Below are 23,189 nucleotides of genomic sequence, written 5' to 3'. Positions count from 1 at the left end.
GTAAAGTTTAAGTAGGTGCTCGTAAAGTAATCGTGTCTGTACGTAAAGCGCTCGTAGTGATTCTGAACAATCCGTAAAGCGATTGTAACCCGATATAAATATAATACCTTACATATACTTGCAATGTAGCAAAGTAAAACTTGCACATACACGGCATAGTGTATGATTCGGTAAAACATACCAACATCATCATTCGGTCTCTCTCTATTTTGTTCTTGTCTATCGCTTTCACGGCGGCTTCATCTCAGTTTCACTTTCTATTTCCAGTTTCACTTTCCAGTTTTTTTCTGGTTCAAGCCCAGTATTCCGACGGTCCGATAGTCCGACAGGCCATTATTCCGACTGTCCGATAGTCCGACGGGCCGGTATTCCGATTCGTGTCAGGCATTATTTTATGGAAATTACCAGAAACCGCCAAAATCGACACGGTCTGATTATATTTCTGACCAAAATCATTCAAGTGTTAATTAGATCAGAGAAACCCGGTATTTATGGAAATCAAAACTGCTAACTGATGAAGTACATGCAAAATATGTAGTAAATGACCCTTACCATTGCAGAGAAATTCAACCAATAATTATTGCCTTTCAATGTTATGTTTTTTTAAGTCTTTCCGTGTCTTACTCCCTGAGATGATAAAATTATTACATCATTTTGAGATCTAACTGACTAGGTCTATGTGTATTAATATGAATTTAGTAGTCTATGAAATTATTATCAAGATAATGAGGCAAATGATATTTTGGTCGATGATGAAAGACTGTTACACGTGTTGTAGGTTTTAATCTGTATAATCAATCAAAACAAAATGAATGTTACAATGAGCTGTCGCGTACAGAAAGTAAAATAAAAAAAAACGTGTTCACATTAATGGTATGATTTGGCAAAAATAACATTCATAATACTTGCAATAACCATGTTTATGTTAAAATTTGCTCTTACTCCAAGGCAACATTGCAACTCTGTTTGTTTCCATATAAATCATAACAGAAAAACATGTTAGGTGTAAAAGATTGTCATTTATTTAAAATGACGAAAAATGTGAGTCCTAAAAATACAGAACGAAATTGACTGGGAGACATACCCGCATCTTGACTAGAAATACAATATATAAAAGTAATACACAACAGCGTTGTCCCAGCCACAATATTGTTACAAAAAAACAAATGCGATAAAATACAATATTGTTGCGATTATGATTTTCCTTCAAATAACTCGTCACTACTTTTTAGTTATATCCAAATTTATTAGGGAATTCAAATTATGACAAGTGAACACTACAACTATAACTCTAAGACTCCTCACAGACTCATGCACATTGACTCATCTCATCTCCCTTAACTCCTCCCACATTTCTGAAGATAACCAATTAAAGAGTTCGAAACTGAAATTGCAACATCAACAGAAAGCTGGTTGATATTAATTTGTAAAGAATTCTCAAGACAGGAAATGCTTTGATAAGGCTAAACCTTTTATCTTTGCGATGAATGTAAATCTTATAACACTGTCATTGAAACCGTGGGACAGGAGGGGGAGAGATGTCAATTTGAGAAATGTAACACAGATGCTAAAACATCAAAGTAAAAGTAAAATATATAAATTCACTCCTTGACAATATCATGAATCTTTACTGGAAACAAAAGTGGTGCATAAAAAAGGCCATGAAACCTAGGGTTGGAAAAAAAAACTAGGTTTGAAACACCCAGCACCAACCATGTTTGTTGGCAAAAAAAAAAGGAAAGAAAAGGAAAAAAGAAGCCTAAAAATCAAACAGAGCAAACAAAGGAAAATCACAGCCCCGGTGTCGTTATCCAGGTGAGTCAAGACCTTATAAGAAGTGACTTAATTGTAGAAGAAGTTGTTACAATAAGGCATGAAATATGCTCCAATTAAAAAAAAAATATTACAAATGAAGTATATTATGCTGGTAAATATCCCCTCTACAAAACATTTGGAATAAAACTCAAAATATCACTAAGTAACCGATTGAGATTGTAAATTACAGTGCCATGCCATTGAATGGTGTCCATAACGAAGAAAATGTTTACACTAGTTTGTATCAAAGTTATTTTTAGGAAATCCAGCCGAGAAACAACATGTTTATTTCATTCCTAGTAAATTTATAATATTTATAGCATAAATGTTAAGATAAAGTTAGCTAATACTGTAAATATTTGTATGTTTTTAAGACTTTTACTGACCCCCTTTTTCGGTTTTCCGCTGTAGGACATCATTCTCCCCACTATTACCAGACCCAACTTATCAGAATGTATGTTACTTAAACACATGCCTGTGGTATTAGCTGATGTTTGAAACATAGGAGGAATGCTGTTTTAAAACAACTTTCCATTTCTCTGATTTCTTAGTAAAAATGAGAATTATAACCAAATTTCCCCTTATTATGCAATTTTTTGCAATATAATCAACAGATACCAGTGACTAACAAATTGATTAAAAATGTAACATTATACAAATATTGCTGTTTTTGAGGTCAATACAGTGATTAAACCGCCTGAGTAGTACAATATTCACCGAGCCTAAAGAACGAGGCGAATGATGTACTTTGAAGATGACTAAATCATCGTATTGACTGAACCCCCCCCCCCCCCCCCCCCCAACCCCAGCAACATTCATTTTATTATATGATTTAATGATTAAATTATACAAACTCATTAAGTTATCCATGCCATCTTACTTGTTGACATACCGGCCCGTCGGACTATCGGACCGTCGGAATACCGGACCGTCGGACTATCGGAATACCGGCCCGTCGGACTATCGGGCCGTCGGACTATCGGACCGTCGGAATACTGGGCAGTCACCTTTTTTTTCTATGTTTCCTTTTGAAAGTAATTTCCTGGCTTCCTTAGCCCTTTGATTGCCCAGTCTAGGGTTGTTTCTCATGGTTATTACTTCTGATTCTTAATACGTGCCCTATCCATGTTTATCTCCTTGTTTTAGTCCCCTATCCGCGTAGCCGTTTCGGACCGATTTTACAATTATCTACAACATTGCAGGTGTCTGGGGCGCATTCTATCTGTGGTGACGGCCTGTACCAAACCACACACAGGTTATGCCAAGTAGACGTTCCCTATAGTTCTGAAGTTGACACGAATAAATGCCTATCTATCTCATCTGCCTGTGACAAAGTACACTTAACAGGGACCCAATAATGTATGAAATGCAAGGGACGTCCATTTAGTCCACCATAGTATTGTATCAACAATTCAATGTCTTTGTTATCGACTGGCTTAAGTGTGGTTACACAAATTAGGATGCAATAATTCTGTAGGTTGTATGTTGAACTTCCGGTAAAAAGGATAATCGATTGCAAAGCATTAAAGTTTAATGTAGAAAATGAAATGGTTTGTTCTATTCTTAATTTGAAAAGCTTGGTGAGCACCCGCATTCACTGGAGGACGCCGAGTAACATTATGTAAATACATGCTATAGCGTCCTCCTCAAAGTTCGTGATCATGTGACTCTTTTCAACAAGTTAATATCAATCTATATAACTCTGTACATGCTGCTGATGTACATTAATAACAGAGGAGAAAGCTATACTCCGCCACGGCACCACGCTATCCAAGATGGCTGACAGATTGGTTAGCGCTGTGTTATTTATATCATGCTATGTGGTTGCCGGACAATTTAATCACAACCATCATGAGGATTCTCAGAATCACAAACTAGCTTATCAGCAATACGCAGCTGCTTCAACACAGGAATTGCCAACAACTTCATGCACGATAATAGGAAAAACAGATAGCGACACGCAGTGTTTCTTGCGTTGCACAATGCTGTCAAACATCCGGTTCCTGTTTAGTCGTGATTCCGGTACTGGAAACTGCGCCTGCTGTTACTTCCCTTTATCGGGATCTGTTCTTAATGGTTCAGAATGGAAATCTTTCTTCGAACGTGAGTCTTTATTTACCCAGATTCGATATTCAAAGAGTTTAGACCTCAAATCCACCGAAGTTACAAGGGAGTTCTAGTTCCTTGTGTTGTCAATTTCTCTGATTACATGGCAATAGACAAAGCTAGTTGAATGCTTTTTCAAACATATTTTAGAAGAGACCATTGGGCTGCCTCACAGATAATCCGTATTCATTTTGATTGTTTTACGTCCCTTCCAGAATTGTTCACTCGTCACCAGGTGAAGGTGAATTATGCTCTCAGGCCGTAGTGATAAGAATTCTTGATCGTTCCAACGTCTTCTCGCAACACGAAACCTTGGGGTATTTTTTAGACTCGTTCAAATGGTTCGCGACTGTCACTTCAGAATGCCAGGTGTTTGGCGACGGATCAGTCACTTCCTGTTTTTGTGTAAGACAAACATCCCCGTCACAAAAGCAACTAAGCACTGAGCCACCGCGACAGGTCGCGTCCATTTTGAATCAGCAGACTAAATGTTGAGTTCATAACGACGTAATGCTTGAAATTGCGTTCTTATCAAAGTAAAGGCTACGGGCACTACGTAGGGTAGTCACCTCTTAAATGACTTGATGAGTTCCATGTAGTGTAAGCTGAATCTCAACCGAAGTTGTTTTGTTTTTTTATTCACTTAGGTGGCAGGGGACGGTATCTTTGGTTTTGAAACATGTGTATAGGGGGTATACACCAAAGTCAGATTATGACAGACTAATGAAAAATCATATTTCCCTTTTATGTCAATACTTGTATTTCATATTAGTGTAGTTAATAAATCATGACCCTAAATTACATGTAATCTATAAATACTGGTGCTGGTGCACAAAACATGCTCTGAGCAGGTTCCCCTTTTTTGCTTTGATTTTCCCTCATTTGGGCTAATCCGCACCACCCCCACACCATCACAATACCAAACATGGGGATTTAGACACTGTGCACAATCAAGAACCCTATCTGCCCTTCTCAAAAATCTACCTCTCATATGGGGCCATCTACCTTCCCTCACAGCTACAGACTTTTTGCTAGACCCTGCATGTTTTCACCGGAATTTCTTCAGCAACTGACCACGTGTCTTAATTTCGTATTTGCACCCATCTATATGCTAAGAATCATGGTGACACCTACATGTTGTATATCAACATTTTTACTAAGCACTCAGCTACATTTGACATGCATCCTAAAATTATTGTATACATTTTTACACATGTAATATCATTTCAAATATGGAGTATTTCCATTTTTTGAAAAAGTTGACCGGGCCTATGGCCTATAGTGCGAAACTGTCCCCTGCTACCTTAGCTATTTCAGTGACTACCGAGGGGACTTTTATCCAGTTAGGATAGTCCTAGTTATTTTAGTGATATTTTGACCTTGAAAGTTTGACCTACTTCAAAAACCGTTAACCGAAGCCATTCTATTTGAATTCTTAATGAGAGAGAATTCATATTTCGCTCTTTCTATTGGTACCATGTTGTACCTCATGACCTCAGAGTTTGGCTTACTTTTGAGAAACTTTAACCTAAGCCATAACTTTGCTGCCTTACGGAGACATCAGTGTTTCAACAAGCATATTTTGTCTGAATAATTCGAATGTGATCTTTTAATGAATTACCTCGAGTTAATTGCCTATAAATCACCCGTTAATTACATGTTAGGGCGCCTGGATAATGTAGTGGTTAATGCATTTGCCTCTCACCGCTGCTGCTACCCGAGTTTGATCCTCAGGACCGACAGTGGTTGTACAGTGTACATGTATGTGAGAGGTAATGGTGTCTCCCACTCAGACACTTGATACGCGAGTTTTTCCAGCTATCTCGGTTTCCTCCTAATCATTTTCACACACTCAATGGCCGGCGAGAGGCATACATAGATGTTGTTGAATGTGTTTCTTAATTGTCATAAAATAAATCAAATTCGCTGTAGGGTCAATTGGAGATTTTTAGCGGAAAGTTGTATGTCCGAACTCGACATTTTTTTAACCGTGTATAAACGCTGCTAAATCATCGCACGTACGTATTTGAGACTGTACGAATTGTCATACATATGTCACCTGTTTTAATCATAATTGTTTTATCTTAAATCGGTTTGTGTTTACAAAAATCATTTCTAGATAAAGTGGCAGTCACGTGTCCAATTCAGACTTTCAAAGGTACTTCTCTGTGTAAAGCTGTGTATTTTGCTACAACAGTGCCGTGTCATAAGTTTAAGAGAAAGGAAAATATCAAACACCCCTTAATAATTCGTTGTTTACACTCTTTCAGCCTTAAGGTGGCTCCATCCTCATGTGACTTATCAATATTAATGGTTAAAAGTGGAAAAACTGTATTACTTTCCACTCAATATAGTTTAATTTAATTAATAACCAAAGAAAATATATATGCTGCCACATTTTTAAAGATGTCAGACATACAAAAACAGAAGGATACATCAACATCAGAAAATCACACATTTTAGGTAAACAGAATAATAAAAATAAATAAAAACTTGTTGAAATGACAAAATTTAAATATCAATAGTTTTAAACAAGAGGCCCATGGGCCACATCGCTCACCTGAGTCACCTTGGCCCATCCATATCTGAAGACTTTCCATATATATTTGCATGTAAAACCTTAGTCCCTATTATGGCCCAAACTACCCTTTGCAAACTTGAATCTACACTATGTCAGAAAGCTTTTATGTAAATGTCAACTTCTTTGGCCCAATGGTTCTTGAGAAGAAGATTTTTAAAGCTTTTTCCTATATTTGTGTGTAAAACTTTGAACCCCCCCCCCCCACTTGTGGCCCCATCCTACCCCCGGGGGCCATGATTTGAACAAACTTGAATCTGCACTGTCAGAAAGTTTTCTTGTAAATATCAGCTTTTCTGACTCAGTGGGTATTGAGAAAAAGATTTTAACTATATATTTGTATGTAAAACTTTGATCCCCCTTGTGGCCCCATCCTACCCCCGGGGGCCATGATTTGAACAAACTTGAATCTGCATTATGTCAGGAACCTTTCATGTAAATCTCAGCTTTTCTGGCTCAGTGGTTCTTGAGAAGAAGATTTTTAAAGATTTTCCTATATATTTGTGTGTAAAACTTTGATCCCCTGTTGTGGCCCCATCCAACCCCAGGAACCCATGACTTGAACAAACTTGAATCTGCATTATGTCTGGAAGCTTTCACGTAAATCTCAGCTTTTCTGGCTTAGTGGTTCTTGAGAAGAAGATTTTTAAAGTTTTTCCTATATATTTGTGTGTAAAACTTTGATCCCCCCCCCTTGGGACCCCATCTTATCCCCGGGGGCCATGATCTGAACAAACTTGAATCTGCACTATGTCAGAAAGTTTTCATGTAAAAATCAGCTTTTCTGGCTCAGTGGTACTTGAGAAGAAGATTTTTAAAGATTTTTCCTATATATTTGTATGTAAAACTTTGATCCCCTATTGTGGCCCCATCCAACCCCAGGGGCCCATGATTTGAACAAACTTGAATCTGCATTATGTCAGGAAGCTTTCAGGTAAATTTCAACTCTTCTGGCCTAGTGGTTCTTGAGAAGAAGATTTTTAGATGACCCCACCCTATTTCTGCATTTTTGTGATTATCTCCCCTTTGAAAGGGACATGGCCCTTTATTTGAACAAACTTGAAAGCCCTTCACCCAAGGATACTTTTGGCCATGTTTGGTTGAAATTGGCCGAGTGGTTCTGGAGAAGAAGTCGAAAATGTGAAAAGTTTAACAGACAGATGGACAGACAGACGGGACAGACAGACAGACAGACGACGGACAAAAAGCGATCAGAAAAGCTCACTTGAACCTTCGGTTCAGGTGAGCTAAAAACTGATAATTCATAAATATGAATAGATTAATTGTGAATATTAGGTAAACCAATGTATAATAGACATCCAGTAGAGGAAATTCCAGCATAGGAGTTATTGCCCTTGACAAAATTATTCTAATCATAAATAATTGATTATCTATGGAAAATATAAACTTTTTCAGTATTAATAGTTTACCAGATTTTTTATTATATCCAGTGAATAAAATTCCTCAGATAGATATATTTCTATCATGCTCAAAGTTTGATATATTAAGATTTTCTGCAAAAACCTATGACATCACATGAGGATCGATCAACCTTAAAGTTAAACAGTTGTGTCTGAGTTATATATCTCATGCCGGGAATTCCGAGACTCGCGTGGGGCTATTTATAGACGTATTTATTTCCTTTGCTAGTATTAAACTTTTTTTATCTGTAGTGTTAGAAGACATGAGAATGCGTCAATTTTATGAAATGATTGATCTATGTTGCTTATGTTGTGATGAGAACAGGCGACAAATCAAATCTTTAGCCAATTTTAAGTGTAAAAATTACACCTATCAAAACTTCGCCGCGAGTTACGTCCCTTTGCGGGGTCAGCCAAAGGTCAATCGGTGAAAAACCAAGTTTTCCTTCTTTACCTTACCAAATGTATGATGTTATTACTTTGAATTTTAGCCAATTACCAAGTTTTCATACAAGTTAATGGGTTGCCCCAATCTGGGGCATATTGTAGTTGACTGCAATTGATGGGAAAATAACAGATGTCAAAGCTACAGATAGGAAAATTACAAAGGCCAACGTAGGGAAATACGATTTTTATCCGGGAGATGACGGACAAGGGACGTAACTTTCGCGAACTGTTGATACGTGTATAACAAGCATTGCTATCCTAGTTTTTGTTTTTAATTTCCTAATTATCCTTCAATGTAGAAATCAAAAAATATACTTCCCACAAATTGACATTACTTCAAAGCTCAGGTGCAAAATTCTCTATTTATATGTCAGAAAAGATTTGCATGTAAAGAAAACAGCGAGAAGATTTTCTAAAAGTAAATACATGTATAGCGATTATACTATTATACGTTTCTGTTAGAATTACCTTTTTGCTCTTGATATACGGAAAAATCCATAATATCAGATTTGGTAGTTTTAAAGGACATATTAAGAATAATGCCAATTTCTAAAAGTTCACATAATCTTCAAGGTCTTGTCTTAAACTTTAAAATGGGACTAAACAATGTGGGGCTTAGAGATCAGTTTATTTTATTATTAGAGAAAATTCTTAATTTTTATACAAAATTTCGTATAAATTGATATAAACTATTTTAAGAATCGGGGTTCTGTTTGGAAAAATACTTCAACCAAATTGATAAATTACACTATCTGAACTAGTTCCAAGTCTCAGATACTTGTATCATAAATTATAAAACTGAAATATACGTATTAGAGTATAAGAATGGAAGATATATTGGGTGAAACAGAAACTGTAATATTATGCAGATATAGAACTTGTTAATTTGTCAATCCTTCCGCCACAAAATATAGTCCCTGCCGAACCCTTCCAAAATTTGAATTGGCAAAAAACATTTCAACTACATATGGTTCAGTAATAGATGTGTAATACGTTTGCACCAATGAGATCAGTATTGATCCGCTAAATACTTAGTTGTACATGTAACATTCTGCGCAGTTGTGCTCAAAAGCTCAGGAGCTACCTTCATTAATTAAGGGGAAGTTAAAAACTAATTAATCTGCTTTGAAGGAATTATGTACAAAAATAATACATCGGATCATACAGCTTTAAGTCTTTTAAAAATATTTTACTTATATTCCAGTCTCATGTCCTTCACATTACAAAGAGTACAAACGTGATGACGTCACAATATGTCTTGGGTACAGCGACAGTTCCATGGTTTATCACGCTGCCACGACTTCCTGTCACAGAGAGGGTGGAGATCTCGTAAAAGTAGATTCTCCAGACAAGTTCAACATCTTAAAAGATCTTTTGAGTACGTAGTAATTTTAATTTTTTTTAAAAAAACAACTTTTTTATTCTGTGCAATATCCGAATGATATAGATTCATAGAACCAAGAATTCAAAAAATAAGATTGGGTATGTAACGTGTTTAAATAATCCATTCCTTGATGATTTTTTCATTACTAGAAATAATTACAAAACAATAACAGTGATTTAATTATTATTATTAGAAGATTTGTTTGATACATTGCTCTTTATCTTGGTTCCTTTTTAACATTGTTATCTTTATTTGCTTTTTGTTTAATTATGTTACTTCATTATTACACATTGATGGAATACGGATGATACAACACCTGTTTTTCGCATTTTAGACACCACGGCTAACTTGACGACAGCCGAGGTGTGGATCCAAGGAGAGGAAGTAAACGAGGTGTGGCAATTTCATGACGGCACCCCATTTGCTGATCACTTTTGTCCTTTCTTCGAATCAAACAGAACAAACGAAAGCCGCATCAGACTCATTCCCCGTTTCGACTTTTCTTGCTATGATATAGGGGTTAATTGGCTCTGTGGTTTTGTTTGTGAAATCAGCTTCAGAATTCCTTTTTAGTGACATAAATTCAAGACATGTCATCAGAATAAGATGACCATGTTTTTAGTTTGTTTGTTTAATTTACGTCCCGTAGATAATTTTCACTCATATTGAGACGTCACCATTTGTAGGTGAAGTTCCACAAATTTAGACCTATGCACTAGCCACGGTGGCGAATCACGTGACTTTCACATGGTCAATTCCACGGGGAAATGGCGACGGAAGTCAACATAAGGGAAAATTCAAACGCATATGTAACACCTTTATCAATAACGAATTGTCACATAACTAATATCAATATTTTCCCTGGAGCAAATGTGTACTAAAATGGTAGTTGTACGTGCGATAGAAGCAGAGAACACTGACACAGTTTTTTGGCGGTCGGAAAGTATTTGACTGAAAACAAAAACCTGTCAGTGTTCACTGTTTCTATCGGACGAAGAACTACCATTTTAGTATATATTTGTTCCTGAAAATAATTCTTCAGATGTTGATATTTATAAGTCAATTCATTGTAGATAAAGGTGCTACTTACTCGTTTAAATTTTCCTGTGTGTTGACTCTCGTCGTCATTTTTCCGTGTTATTGATCATATCAAAGTCACGTGATTCGCCTTCGTGTTAGCGCTCGAGGACTTTATTCATGAATATTTACAGAGGCATCGTGAATAGGAATTTCACGGCTCCGATCCGTTTCCGCATAGTTTGCGGTTCCGTTAAGTTTACGGAGACTTCATAAATAGGGTCCCAGGGCCGTAACAATCGGGTTCTTTTAGCGGGCAAGGCACGACCTCACAAAGTGAACGCTCGACCACCACCATGACCAGTAAGTAGATTGTTAGCAATGGATGATCCATACAAATCATTACGGAATGACGAGTCATGCGTTAGCTCAGAGATAATTTTCCTTTTAACGTGGTAATTCCCTCTTTGGTTACGCACGTCATGTGATTTACAACGTCACACATTTCCCGCAAAGTTCGCTTTCACAACTTACTGCAAAGGCGGATGCAGGGTTTCAGTATATAAGAAGGGGCGTGAAAAAAAATCTGAAAGGGAGTCCCGAGTAAAGCCCTGGTGGAGGCTCGTTCTGTATTTTGATAACGAAATCTGACATAAAACTATCATTATCATTAGTACACAAAAGTGTTAATTATCCATTTCGCAAACCGAATGCGACGGGGTACTTTCCATAATCGTCACGTGACATTGTCTGAGTCATCCTCCGTGCGTGGATTCACATACTTCGCACTTTGTAAGGCACGGTGGGATTTGTTCTTATAAGTGTTATTACTTACTGTGTATAAGTAATCCACTTTCGGAGAGAAATGGTTATCGTATCGCTTTTACTTCGTTGCTCGTACATTTTAATACATAGAAGGCGTGATGTTTCTGTGAGGGCTAGACCAGCTTCATATGAATGAGCGGATCCAGGTTTTATTTCCGCAATTTCAAATGCATTTCCATAGTCTTGCTTTGTTTTGGTTTAATAAACAATCTAAATAAACAATTTATTGAATGCATGCTCGGGAGATATGAAGATTTATTCACCAAGAAAAATACCGGGCGTTGACCTCGAATGAATATAATTTTAATAACTCCTATAAGAAATACAAGATTAAGATGTGGGCAAACACGGACCCCTGGACACACCAGAGGTGAGATCAGATGCCTTGGAGGAGTAAGCATTGCCTGTCGAGCGGTCACATCCGACGGGAGCCCTATATCTTGATCAGGTAAACAGAGTAGCCCGTAGTCAAAACCAGTGTGTAAAGAACGGTCTAACAATTAGTCAGTAGATGGTTTTTTCTTTACCACGCGGGCTGAGATACTAACTTCCATTGGTCTTCAGCGAATGATGCTATCAGAAACATCAATCCCACTTTGCCTCCAAGAAGTTTTCAGGTCTGGAATGTTATCTTTCCTGTTTGAAAGGTACTGGCGCACAAGAATTCCATTTTGTCTTGTTAAAGACATTCGAGGAGTTCCATTTCTTGGCAGGTTTGAGGGGGAATTGGTGTCTTTGAACCGACGAATGGTCCGGTAAACCGTACTATTTTTTTTTTTTAATTAATAAAAAACGATGTACAGAAGTCACTTATGAATATGTATATATTATATTTATCATTTTCTGTTATATACTGACTTAACTATGCACTCTATTTTGCCTCCTAGATGCCCAAGAGTAGAGAAGTGTATTCTTTAAGAATTCATACATTTTCACTGTATGGTCAAGGCTCTGAAAAGAAGTTGAAAATGTTTTAGAGATTATCAGTAGTTACACATGACAATGGATTACAATATGCCACATGGTGATGCAGGTGCTTATTTTATGATTTCAAAACTTAACACAACTGTTACCAGGTACGACCTAACATAGAGAGAAAGTTGCAAACATTTCTGCAAATGTGTAACCCTTTACAGACTATATATGTGTATATATATGTCTACAAGACTGGTCAGATTTCTACAATAAATAATTTGTACAGTTTACAAAACCTAAAGGCTTATTTATGTATAATGTAGGTTACACAACAATTCCAAATTGATACTGAGGGACATCTGGATTATTCCAGTCAAGATCCTGTAAAATCTTCAGATATTGGGGAACATCTGGATTATTCTAGTCTTACACCAACAGTGATTGGGAAGGCCATGCGCCCTAGTCCCATTCAGGTGAAAATTGGTGCATTAAATTATTTAATTCATGCGCCAAAGTGTGCATTCATTATCGATTATAACTTACGTTTGTTTTTTTTCTCTAGAAGTGAATTGGGTACAACTTACTTATTTTTTGTACTTTCATTTTTCATTCCTATATGTATTCTGATACACTGAATCGATACGTACAAATCAAAATAGATAACCAATAAACTATCTCCTCTTACACCACGTCTCATCATGTCTTCTTATATGCTTATTCTTTAGCGTTTAAGCTTCGGAAGTCCAAGGACATATATAGAACAGAAAGTGAAGAAGAAAAAAAACTAGAGACCGTCTTCAAATACCAATACCGATAAAGGCAATTATACCGTTGAGAAGGGGACATTGAAACAAAGAAGAAACATTTTGATAAAAAGGTGCCTATATTGACTTAAGACTTTATAAAATTATTCACAATTTTGGTACATCCCTTCCTGCTTTTTTGATATAAAATAAAATTATGTAAGATTCACATGATATGACAAATTTGGATCTATCCTAGAATCAAAACCCAAGGTTGCAAAATTCACAATTTTGGTACATCCCTTCCTGTTTTTCCTAAATTTGCACTTAATTTTTATACCATATCAGCAAACTTACAGGATTCTTTCAAATGATAAAGACAATAAATCACTGTCATAATTTGGCTCCAGCCTGAAATAAAAACTGTTACCCCCTGGGCAATGGTATCATGAAATTAACAAATATGGTAAAGGACGAACTACTCCATCTAAATATTTATTTAATTTCATTTAATATCAATTGCACTATAGAAGATATCATTGAAATGTTTTACACATATACACCATATGGTATCAGGACAACTCGCCCCCAAGACAACTCGCCCTCAAGACAACTCAAATTAAAAGATAATTACATGTATCAGAATATTCATGCTTCACCTTTACGCTTATGTACATTGTATACTATATCGATAAAAACAACAACAACAACAACAAAAAACTCACACACACCCAAACCCCAAACTTTTCTCAGTATTGGTGACATTTAATCAATTACCTGAAGATCAGTAAATATAATTTTCCTTGCCAATTGATTTATGAAAAATATAACTTTTTCTGAAATGCAATAATCAAATCTGTGTATGATTCTATTAGAAAGTATGAAATAAAAAGACGTATCTTTATAGGGTTAAAAGTGCAAATAACACACACACACACACACACACACACACACACACAAAATAAAAATAAAATGTGATAATATATTTAAATATGATATTGGGGGCGAGTTGTCTCAAGAGAAGGGAGCGACTTGTCCTAAGAGAGGGCGAGTTGTCCTAAGAGGGGGTGACTTGTCTTGAGGGCGAGTTGTCTTGGGGGCGAGTCGTCCAGCATTCCACCATATAATACTAAGTTTAGCCCTACCCTGCAGTCAGAATCTCTACTCCAGGGAACATGATATTTATAATTTTTGTATAGGCCTTCCCAACATTACTATATGCATTTAGTTTTTCATACAGATAAGAAATTGTGGAGTTGAAGATTTTTGAAAATTGGTCAATTTATGGCAGTTTTTGCCCCACTCCAAAGGCCCAAGAAGTGCAGGTGTCCCAAAATTTATTATAGGCCCCCCTTGTCCCAAAGATGCTTCATACCAAATTTGAAAAGGATTGGAATGGTAGTTATCAAGAGCATTAAGAATGTTCAATTCAAGTCAGGTGACCTAAAACACTTTGAGATATCGGAGGATTCAAGATATCATGGTAAAATACTTGAAGAATAAGTTGACACTTCCAAATCACTTCGACATATACATGGTATTTGAGATATTGATGTTCGAGACATCATAGTTTAACTGTAGTATACATATTAAGAACAACTTTTTGGGGCTGCAAATATTTGCCTTTAGATGCAACAATCAGTTCATTCATTTTTTGCAGTTTATTATAAAATTTTTTGGTAGACTAAAATAGCATCAAACACATTAACTATACTTACTTCTTCCTTGAGATATGCACCTGATCATACGCCCATCTTGAATAGTCCTTCATGGTTTTGGACACAACCAAGCCAATACATAAATTCACAAACCTCTGCTTTATCTTCTGCTTTCAGCATGTCAAAAGGTCTAGTATAGTGAATCTTTGCTTCAGTTGTGATTGGTTCTTTCCATTGTATGCTTTCGTGATGTTTTTTTTTTTTTTTTTTGTTGACATTTTCAGATAGACAAATATTAACTGCAAATTAAAAAAAAAATAATGTGCAAAAGTCTCAAATCCCATGCAACTAGAAAAATGAATCTTATAAAACTTTCAGTCACACACAAGCACATACCATGCCCCTTCTTCAGATCAGACAGGGTACACATTGAAGGTTATATAATTACTTTTTCAAATATCACACATTTGCAGAAAATAGATAATTATCACAGTTATTCTTAATTGAACTTTTTAGTGCTGATAAGCTGTTAACTGATGATGTGGAATGTGTTAATACTCCTGTAAACTTAATTCTGAATACATTACAATCTTTATTTTGATTGCTTCTCTGTGTTTATTTCACAAAAAATAACCTCCATTTTTTTAGAAGATTTTTTTCTATTACATATCTCCTATTCAAACTGGACCCTCCCCCACTAGCGGACCCTCTCTAACCATGCACCTGAGGGGTTATGGTATGACTAAATGTGAACATTTTGTGTACTAGCTTGAATTTGTCAGTAAATTTTATGGAGTCTTAATTCACATTTTGTTCTTAAGACGAATGCAGTCACCATTCAACTTTTCAGGCAATGTCCCAGTCATGATGAAAACGATAACAGGCCCACAGGCCTTAACGGTCACCTGAGTATCATAGCCCATACACAGACCTGTTTGAGAGTCTCATATTTGTATTTACGCCTAATTCTGGAGTCTTGTTCTCAGCTTTATGATCTTTCTAAATATGTGTACAATTCCCATACAATTACAACCGAAAGAAAGATGAAGATTGAAGCATTTAAATCAGCCCACAATTCCCTGACCAAGGTGCAATGAATTTCACAATTTTGGTAAAGGGCTTCATGTACACCATAACCATGCATTTGATTTTTCTCCCACGTGTGTGGCAGTAGAGAAAATTTTTAAAGCTTTTGCATTTTTTTTTTTAGTTTTAGCCCTATCCATGAGGCCCTGGGGGAGCTATGACCTTAAATTTCACAATTTACATTCCTCTTATCCTAACACTTTTTGGCCCACCCCTAGGGGAGCAGGAGACCTGTTTACAATCTGTGTCCCCCTTTTCCAAACGATGCTTCGACATATAAAATTTCTGAGGAGTTGGAATGGTAGTTATCGAGAAGTTCAAAATGTTCAATTGTTAACACATTCAGTCACTGATCATTTTGGCCCCATTCTCATTGCAAAACCCCTACCCTTGGGATTACGAAATTTACAAATTTGGTAAAGGGCTACCTGCTTATTATATAAATATCCATTTACCTTCAATTTGGTATCAATAGCACCAAAGAAGATAAGTTTTCTAATGGTTTTACACTTGAAAACTAAATACCAAGTTTGGCCCTGCCCTGGGGTCAGAATCCCTACCCCGAAGATCATGAAATTTACAACTGTGGTAGAGGCGTTCCTGCTCTACATTACTATGCATATAGTTTTTCTTACAAATGTGCAGTTATAGAGAAGATTTTTTAATATTACCCATAAATACCATATACCAAGTTTGCCCGTGGGTCAGAACCCCTACCCCAGGGATCAATTGAGGTAAAAGCCTTCCTGCTCTACATTACTATGCATTTAGTTTTCCTTACAAATGTGCAGTTATAGAGATTTTTTTTTTTTAAATGGCCCCTTTTGGGGGGCAGTTTTGGCCCCGCCCCTAAGGCTCCAAAAGGGGCATGAGTCCTGAAATTTATATTTTATGTCCACCTTGTCCAAAAGATGGTTCATACCAAATTTCATAAGAATTGGAAAGGTAGTTATCAAGATGAAGTTAAAAATGTGCAATTGTTAATGCACGACAGACGATGCATGACAAAGGACAAAGACCGATTGCAATAGGTCACCTGAGTTTACTCAGGTGACCTAACAAATACAAACTAGCTTATGATATGATTTCTCTTATGACCCCATTTGCCTACATTAACTAACTAAACTGATCTGATGTGACAGTTACTTTTAGTCTATGCCAACAAAGATCATTTTTCAAGACTACAAGCTACTGTAATAACATATTAAATCTTTCCTTGCATATATTGATGTTGTTTTTAATTCATTTATTGCATTTGGTATCCTTTTTAGCTCACCCGAACAAAAGGTTCAAGTGAGCTTTTCTGATCGCTTTTTGTCCGTCGTCTGTCTGTCTGTCCATCTGTCTGTTAAACTTTTCACATTTTCGACTTCTTCTCCAGAACCACTGGGCCAATTTCAACCAAACATGACCAAAAGCATCCTTGGGTGAAGGGCTTTCAAGTTTGTTCAAATGAAGGGCCATGTCCCTTTCAAAGGGGAGATAATCACAAAAATGCAAAATTGGGTGGGGTCATTTAAAAATCTTATTCTCAAGAACCACTGGGACAGAAGAGCTGAAATTTACCTGAAAGCTTCCTGACATATTGCAGATTCAAGTTTGTTCAAATCATGGCCCCCAGTGGTAGGATGGGGCCACAATAGGGAATCAAAGTTTTACATACAAATATATAGGAAAACATTCCCAAACATATTTTCATTTCATAACATATATTGAGATAATTTCTTTCACACAGTATGAATTACTTATTTTGGGTTGTAAAATGAAGTGATTAACATATTTGACATATATTGTCATTAATGTGTTGCTTTTGCAATTAATGATCTTGAAATTTTAAATTAATAACATTATCTACTACAAAATCAGCAATTGTATTTCGTCAACAGTCTATATTCACATGTCCTACTTTTACCCACTCCCCGTTGGAGCACAATCCCAATCTTGATGAATTAAAAACGTAAAATATAAAAATTGGTATCTTTAAAACATATCCATCAAACATCACAAAATTCGAATTTGATCTATAGATTGCCATCTGAAATTACATGTAACTACAAGTTTCAAATAATCCTTGCAAGCATAACAGAAACAAGATGCCCATGGGCCACATCACTCACCTGAGTCACCTTGACTCATATTTAAAGATTTTTCCAATATAATTGCATCTAAAACTGTGACCCTCTATTGTGGCCCCACCCAACCCCCGGGGACTATGATTTTAACAAACTTGAATTAGCATTATGTCAGAAAGTTGTTGTGTAAATTTGAACTTCTCTGGCTCAGTGGTTCTAGAAGAAGATTCTTAAAGATTTTCCCTGTATTTTTTCATGTAGAATTTTGATCCCCTATCAGGGTACCACCCTAACACCGGAGGTTATGAGTTAACAAACTTGAATCTGTACTATGTCAGGAAGCTTCAATGTAAATTGAAACTTTTCTGGACCAGTGGTTCTTGAGAAAAAGGTTTTTAAATGACCCCATCCTATTTTTGCATTTTTGTTATCATCTCCACTTTGAAGGGGGCATGCCCCTTCAATTGAAAAAAACTTGAATCCCCTTCATCCAAGAATAATATGTACTAAGTTTGATTGAAATTGGCCCAGTGGTTCTGGAGAAGATCTTTTCCTATATTTTCACATGTTAAAGGACACATCTCATGTTTTTAAAGTATACAAAATTAAATGCATTTTGTCATCTTTATGCTTATAGTAATTAATTCTAATAGTTCATTTGCTGAAATTTTGCGATAATTAACCACACTATAGACTTAAATCTAAGCCACGAATTAGGTGGGTAGTCACGTGGTACAGTGACGTACATGCGCACTTCGGATTGTGAAAGCACTGTGAGGTATTACGAAAAACTCAGCTTTTAGAGGTCTAATTTATTCACCATGAGCAACATTTAAATCAATGTTGACAAATTTCCCTAGTTCTATATCTTTTCGCCACCACTGCATACAAATAGCGATGTAAATACCCAAAATATAACGAGGAAAGCGAGTATGAAATCGGCAATAGTGCGAGTAAATAATGTTTATATGGCTCATTGTCTACAAACTGTTTGGGGATGTTTTTCCTTTATACATCTGTAATTGACACTGTTTTTCTAAAATAAACAATGCAATCATTTAATTTTGGATTAGACAAATTATAATATGTTACATTGTTGACAACTAGGCCCTAGGTCAAGCTACCGTCACGGGTGCATTTCGGAAAGAAAGAAAAAGAAAAAAAACCCACACAAATCAATGGAAATAATCAAATTGAAAGTGGAAATCACATTATTTTATTTTGATAAAGCAATTTAATAATCTCATCATTATTTTTTAATTGTAATCAGCAAGTCGTTAGGAAGTGGGAGCATGGCGTTATATTGACGCACTAATGAAAGATTTTACGAGTTCAATGAGGAAATAATTTTTAAAAATTCAATTTAAAGTTAGGAAATACAATATTCTAATTACTTATATAATTAAACCCTCAATTATTTTGTATCATTAAATTTTTTGTAAATCTACCAGTTGGTAGAACCTGAGAGCACAAGTTACATTGTACATGTATATGTGTTGTTACAAGGTGAAGGTCAGTTGATCCGAGTTTGTATTGAATTTGAAGACCAAAACAGAGTGTATGCTGTAGGCCTACCAGTGCTTATAGCTTCGATATATCCATTTTCTCGCATTTTATCAGGGTCTCTGTCTATGCGGTTTTTGAAAAGGTGACTGGGTGTTTGTTTTTAAGGTAAAGTTCTTGCTCCAACAACAAATTATCCACGTCTTTCTTCTCGTACCTTCCTTCGAAAAATTGAAAAATACTCAGTCTAAATGCTTTCTACCGACAACTAGTACACCCGAGCATGGCACAAAACATCTTAATGCAATATTATTTACAAGCCGTTAATGTGATAATTTGTTTTTTGTCGATTAAATCTAATCTGTTTTTGAAATGGCTAATAGATGTTTTCAAACCCGAGGGTGCATATGACGTCACACATAATGGCGCGTAAAATAGCGAAAGTAAATATAAATATCACAAGATTTGAATTTCAAACTCGAGAACTACACAAAATGCAGCCATTGTAAAAAAAAAAAGATTTACATCCAAATTAACCATTCTTTGGGCAAAAACTGGCTCTGACAGTGTTCTTTTGACATATTTGATATTAAAAAAGAGAAGTTAGATCTATGAAGATATGCTACACCAGAAAAAATTGATATGGATCAAAAGTGGAGGATATGTACATGTTGAAATTGAAAACTTTCAAATTTACTTTATTTAGTCAAAAAATACAGTTTTAGTAGAAAGCAATCTGAAAACAATTTAAAACCCCTGCTGGACTCGAACACACAATCTATAGTTCAGCAGTCAATGTGCTTATACTCACTGACGTACTCATCTAGGCGATAACAATTTAAATGTAAAAATATTCATATTTTCATTCATGTTTTAAAAGGAAATCAGCCATTATATATGACGATGTAGAATAACTCCTTAAAAATAAGAATTTAAAAAAAATCACTTTAATAGAACTTGAGATAGGTTTAAATTGATTTGCAAAGTATATTGATTGATTGATGTTTTCCGCCACATTCAACAGTTTTTCAGTTATTTGGTGGGGCCCAGTTTTTATTGGTGGAAGAGATAACCCAGATACAATGTACCTAGGAAGAGACCACCGACCTTCCGAAAGTAAACTGGGAAACTTTCTCACTTACCGGCGCGAGCAGGATTCGAACCCGAGCCGAACAGAGGTGAGAGGCCGTGTGATTTTGAGCGCGACTCTCTAACCACTCGGCCAAGGAGGCCCCTGCAAAGTAGGGGAGCGGCTCCCCTTCAATCCGCCACTGCTTTTTTCTGCTTTGCAGTTCACCACGCTGCGTTATATAGCTTCCTCATTGAATGTGTATATCGAGTAGCCTCCCTTGCGTGTTGTAAAAATGATGAGATTTATCCAATTTTTAAGATAAACTACTTCTTGTTTGTATGATATTTTCAGGGCCGTAAATTAACCTTCAATTTGGAGGAGGCAGGAAATTAGGTGGGGGTCTGGGGGCCGCCAAGGCCCCCAGACGCTGAGCACATTTTGTGCACACTGAACACGTTTCGTGCAAAATCCTTGATTCTAGGGCCTTCTAAGATGTTACTTGACTAACTCATTCTAAAAGAAAGATTTAGAATGCTTTTTAAGGGAGGTATCATGTTCTTAGTTATTGGAAACAACATAAATTCTAATGAACTTTAAATTTAAATTTTTTTTGGCTCAAAAGTTGGAGGAGGCAGCTGCCTCCTCCGCCTCCATGTAATTTACGGCCCTGTATTTTATAGTAGAAAATTCATGTTATATTTTTTTAAGCAAAATAATATAACACTTTGAAAATAATGATATCAATATTCAAAACTGAATTATCTTTAATCAGTCCTTATGATTTTTAAAGTATGATTTTAAATATGAAAAAAAAACACCTGTCCATTTCGCCCAATGACAGGGCCCGAAACCCGACCGGTTTTCGGGCAATTCTTTTGCTCTAATGTGCCGGTCTGTGAGTCGAACTCTAAAATAATTACCAACACATTCAGTAAAATGTTACTCATGATATATTCTTTTAATGATATAAGACAATCCAAACCTCATTTTTGTAACATTACATTGAGATCCATTTAAAAGGTTTCTAAAGTCATAAGTACTAATAAACATAGGACAAGGGAAAATACTAAATAGATAACGTCAGTCTATAAACACTTCATTTTCTTTTTTAAGTGTGATACGATCATCAAAATTTTAATACGAAAAATCCTCGTAATCGGAACATCCCACCTACCCCAGAATGCATGATGCCTTCATATATAAAGAACCCAAGTCCTTCTTATATTATCGATATAACCATACATGCACATGTTTGACGAAAATGGACAAACATTAGGCACTCCAAGATATATTTAATTATCCTTCTAGCAATAATTAATTCACAAAATATACTGCAAAATTCTGGATCCGCCCCTCGCAGGACTTTGTATGTGACAGAAACAGTTCATTCCATATTCCTTTTTCCGTTTAAATTGTTTTGAACATATTTTATTGATCAGATCAAAACGATTAGGAACAAGTTCTAGCAACTTACAAGTCCCTCTCCTAGAATATTGCAAGATAATAATTAACAGGTAAAATTTACAATGCTTAAACGAATCTACAAGCTACTTCTATAAAATTATGAACCGCCGAAACAAAATATATTTATAATAGTTTGCAGAGGCAAATTAACACCGCCACATTATAACCACCTTATATCAATACTGACCAAGTCAAACATGAAAAAGCGATTTAAAAGATTATTTCTAGCTCTGGAGTAATTTTTACAAGCGGACAAGAGATGATATACATCTTCGTTAATATGTCCACAGGTACAAAACGGAGAATTTGTAATATTTCATTTACAGAGATCATAATGAAGTCTGCAGCTGTGTCTTATCTTTGTATAGACAATATTGATGATTTACTTCGTTTTAGTTCGTAAAATATTCGTGTTTCAGATCACCTCAGGGGCGGATCCAGGAATAGCAGTTACGGGGGGGGGGCACTTTATGAGGCTGGGGGCCGCCTTCAGGCGTGGCCATGGTGAGGCGCAGGGGGCGAAGCTCCATGGATTGTACAGATTTTGTAGGGCTTGAAATATGTCTTCTATTTAAGTCATTTGTACTATTTTCTATTGATTCTAATAAGGTGAAATTAGTCAAATGACGAACATTTTAAGGGGTTTTAGAAAAAAAATTAAATTCTCCCAATAAAGTAATTCAAGAAATCAAAAGATTTTGTCATTTATTTTTCCGGGAGTGGTAGAAATTATTGCTTCTTTTATCGTTTAGTATATTTCTCTAAACACGATACCAATTTAAGATTTACCTTAAATTTGAAAATTTTAGGGGGCGCTGGGTGCGCACCTCCCCCCACCCCTTAAATCCGCCACTGCACCTGATGTGACCCAGTGTGCTCGTAATATTATGGGAGATCTCGGGCACGCGCTTTATTTGTCTACAGTGGTGGGAAACGAGTTTGCAAAATGGCCAACGTCAAGAAATTTTGTCAACCAACCATTAAATTTTTTTTCTTACCAGTTAAAAAAAATCACATACCTTTTTTGGTTAATATTTCGTAATATGTTCCCGAGAACGCAACACAGTCCGTATTTTGACAAAG

At 36.1% G+C, this 23,189-nt stretch overlaps 1 protein-coding gene and 1 long non-coding RNA gene across 2 annotated transcripts; one reads left to right on the top strand and one right to left on the bottom strand.

Annotated features, from left to right (window-relative positions):
- Positions 1–2,953: 2,953 nt before the first annotated feature.
- On the top strand, positions 2,954–10,368 carry LOC130049032 (uncharacterized). The gene is made up of 3 exons (XM_056145992.1): positions 2,954–3,918; positions 9,572–9,745; positions 10,086–10,368. The coding sequence occupies exons 1-3, from the start codon at positions 3,591–3,593 to the stop codon at positions 10,322–10,324; spliced, it is 741 nt and encodes a 246-aa protein (XP_056001967.1). The 5' UTR covers positions 2,954–3,590; the 3' UTR covers positions 10,325–10,368.
- Positions 10,369–11,899: 1,531 nt separating this feature from the next.
- LOC130049033 (uncharacterized) lies at positions 11,900–23,189 on the bottom strand. Its single transcript, XR_008797557.1, has 3 exons — positions 23,126–23,189; positions 14,970–15,208; positions 11,900–12,544 (listed from the first exon to the last, which is right to left on the bottom strand). It is a non-coding gene; the product is annotated as an uncharacterized LOC130049033 (long non-coding RNA).

Source organism: Ostrea edulis, chromosome 8 (assembly GCF_947568905.1).
Source record: "Ostrea edulis chromosome 8, xbOstEdul1.1, whole genome shotgun sequence".
Taxonomy (NCBI): domain Eukaryota; kingdom Metazoa; phylum Mollusca; class Bivalvia; order Ostreida; family Ostreidae; genus Ostrea; species Ostrea edulis.
This window is presented reverse-complemented; position numbering and strand designations above follow the sequence as displayed.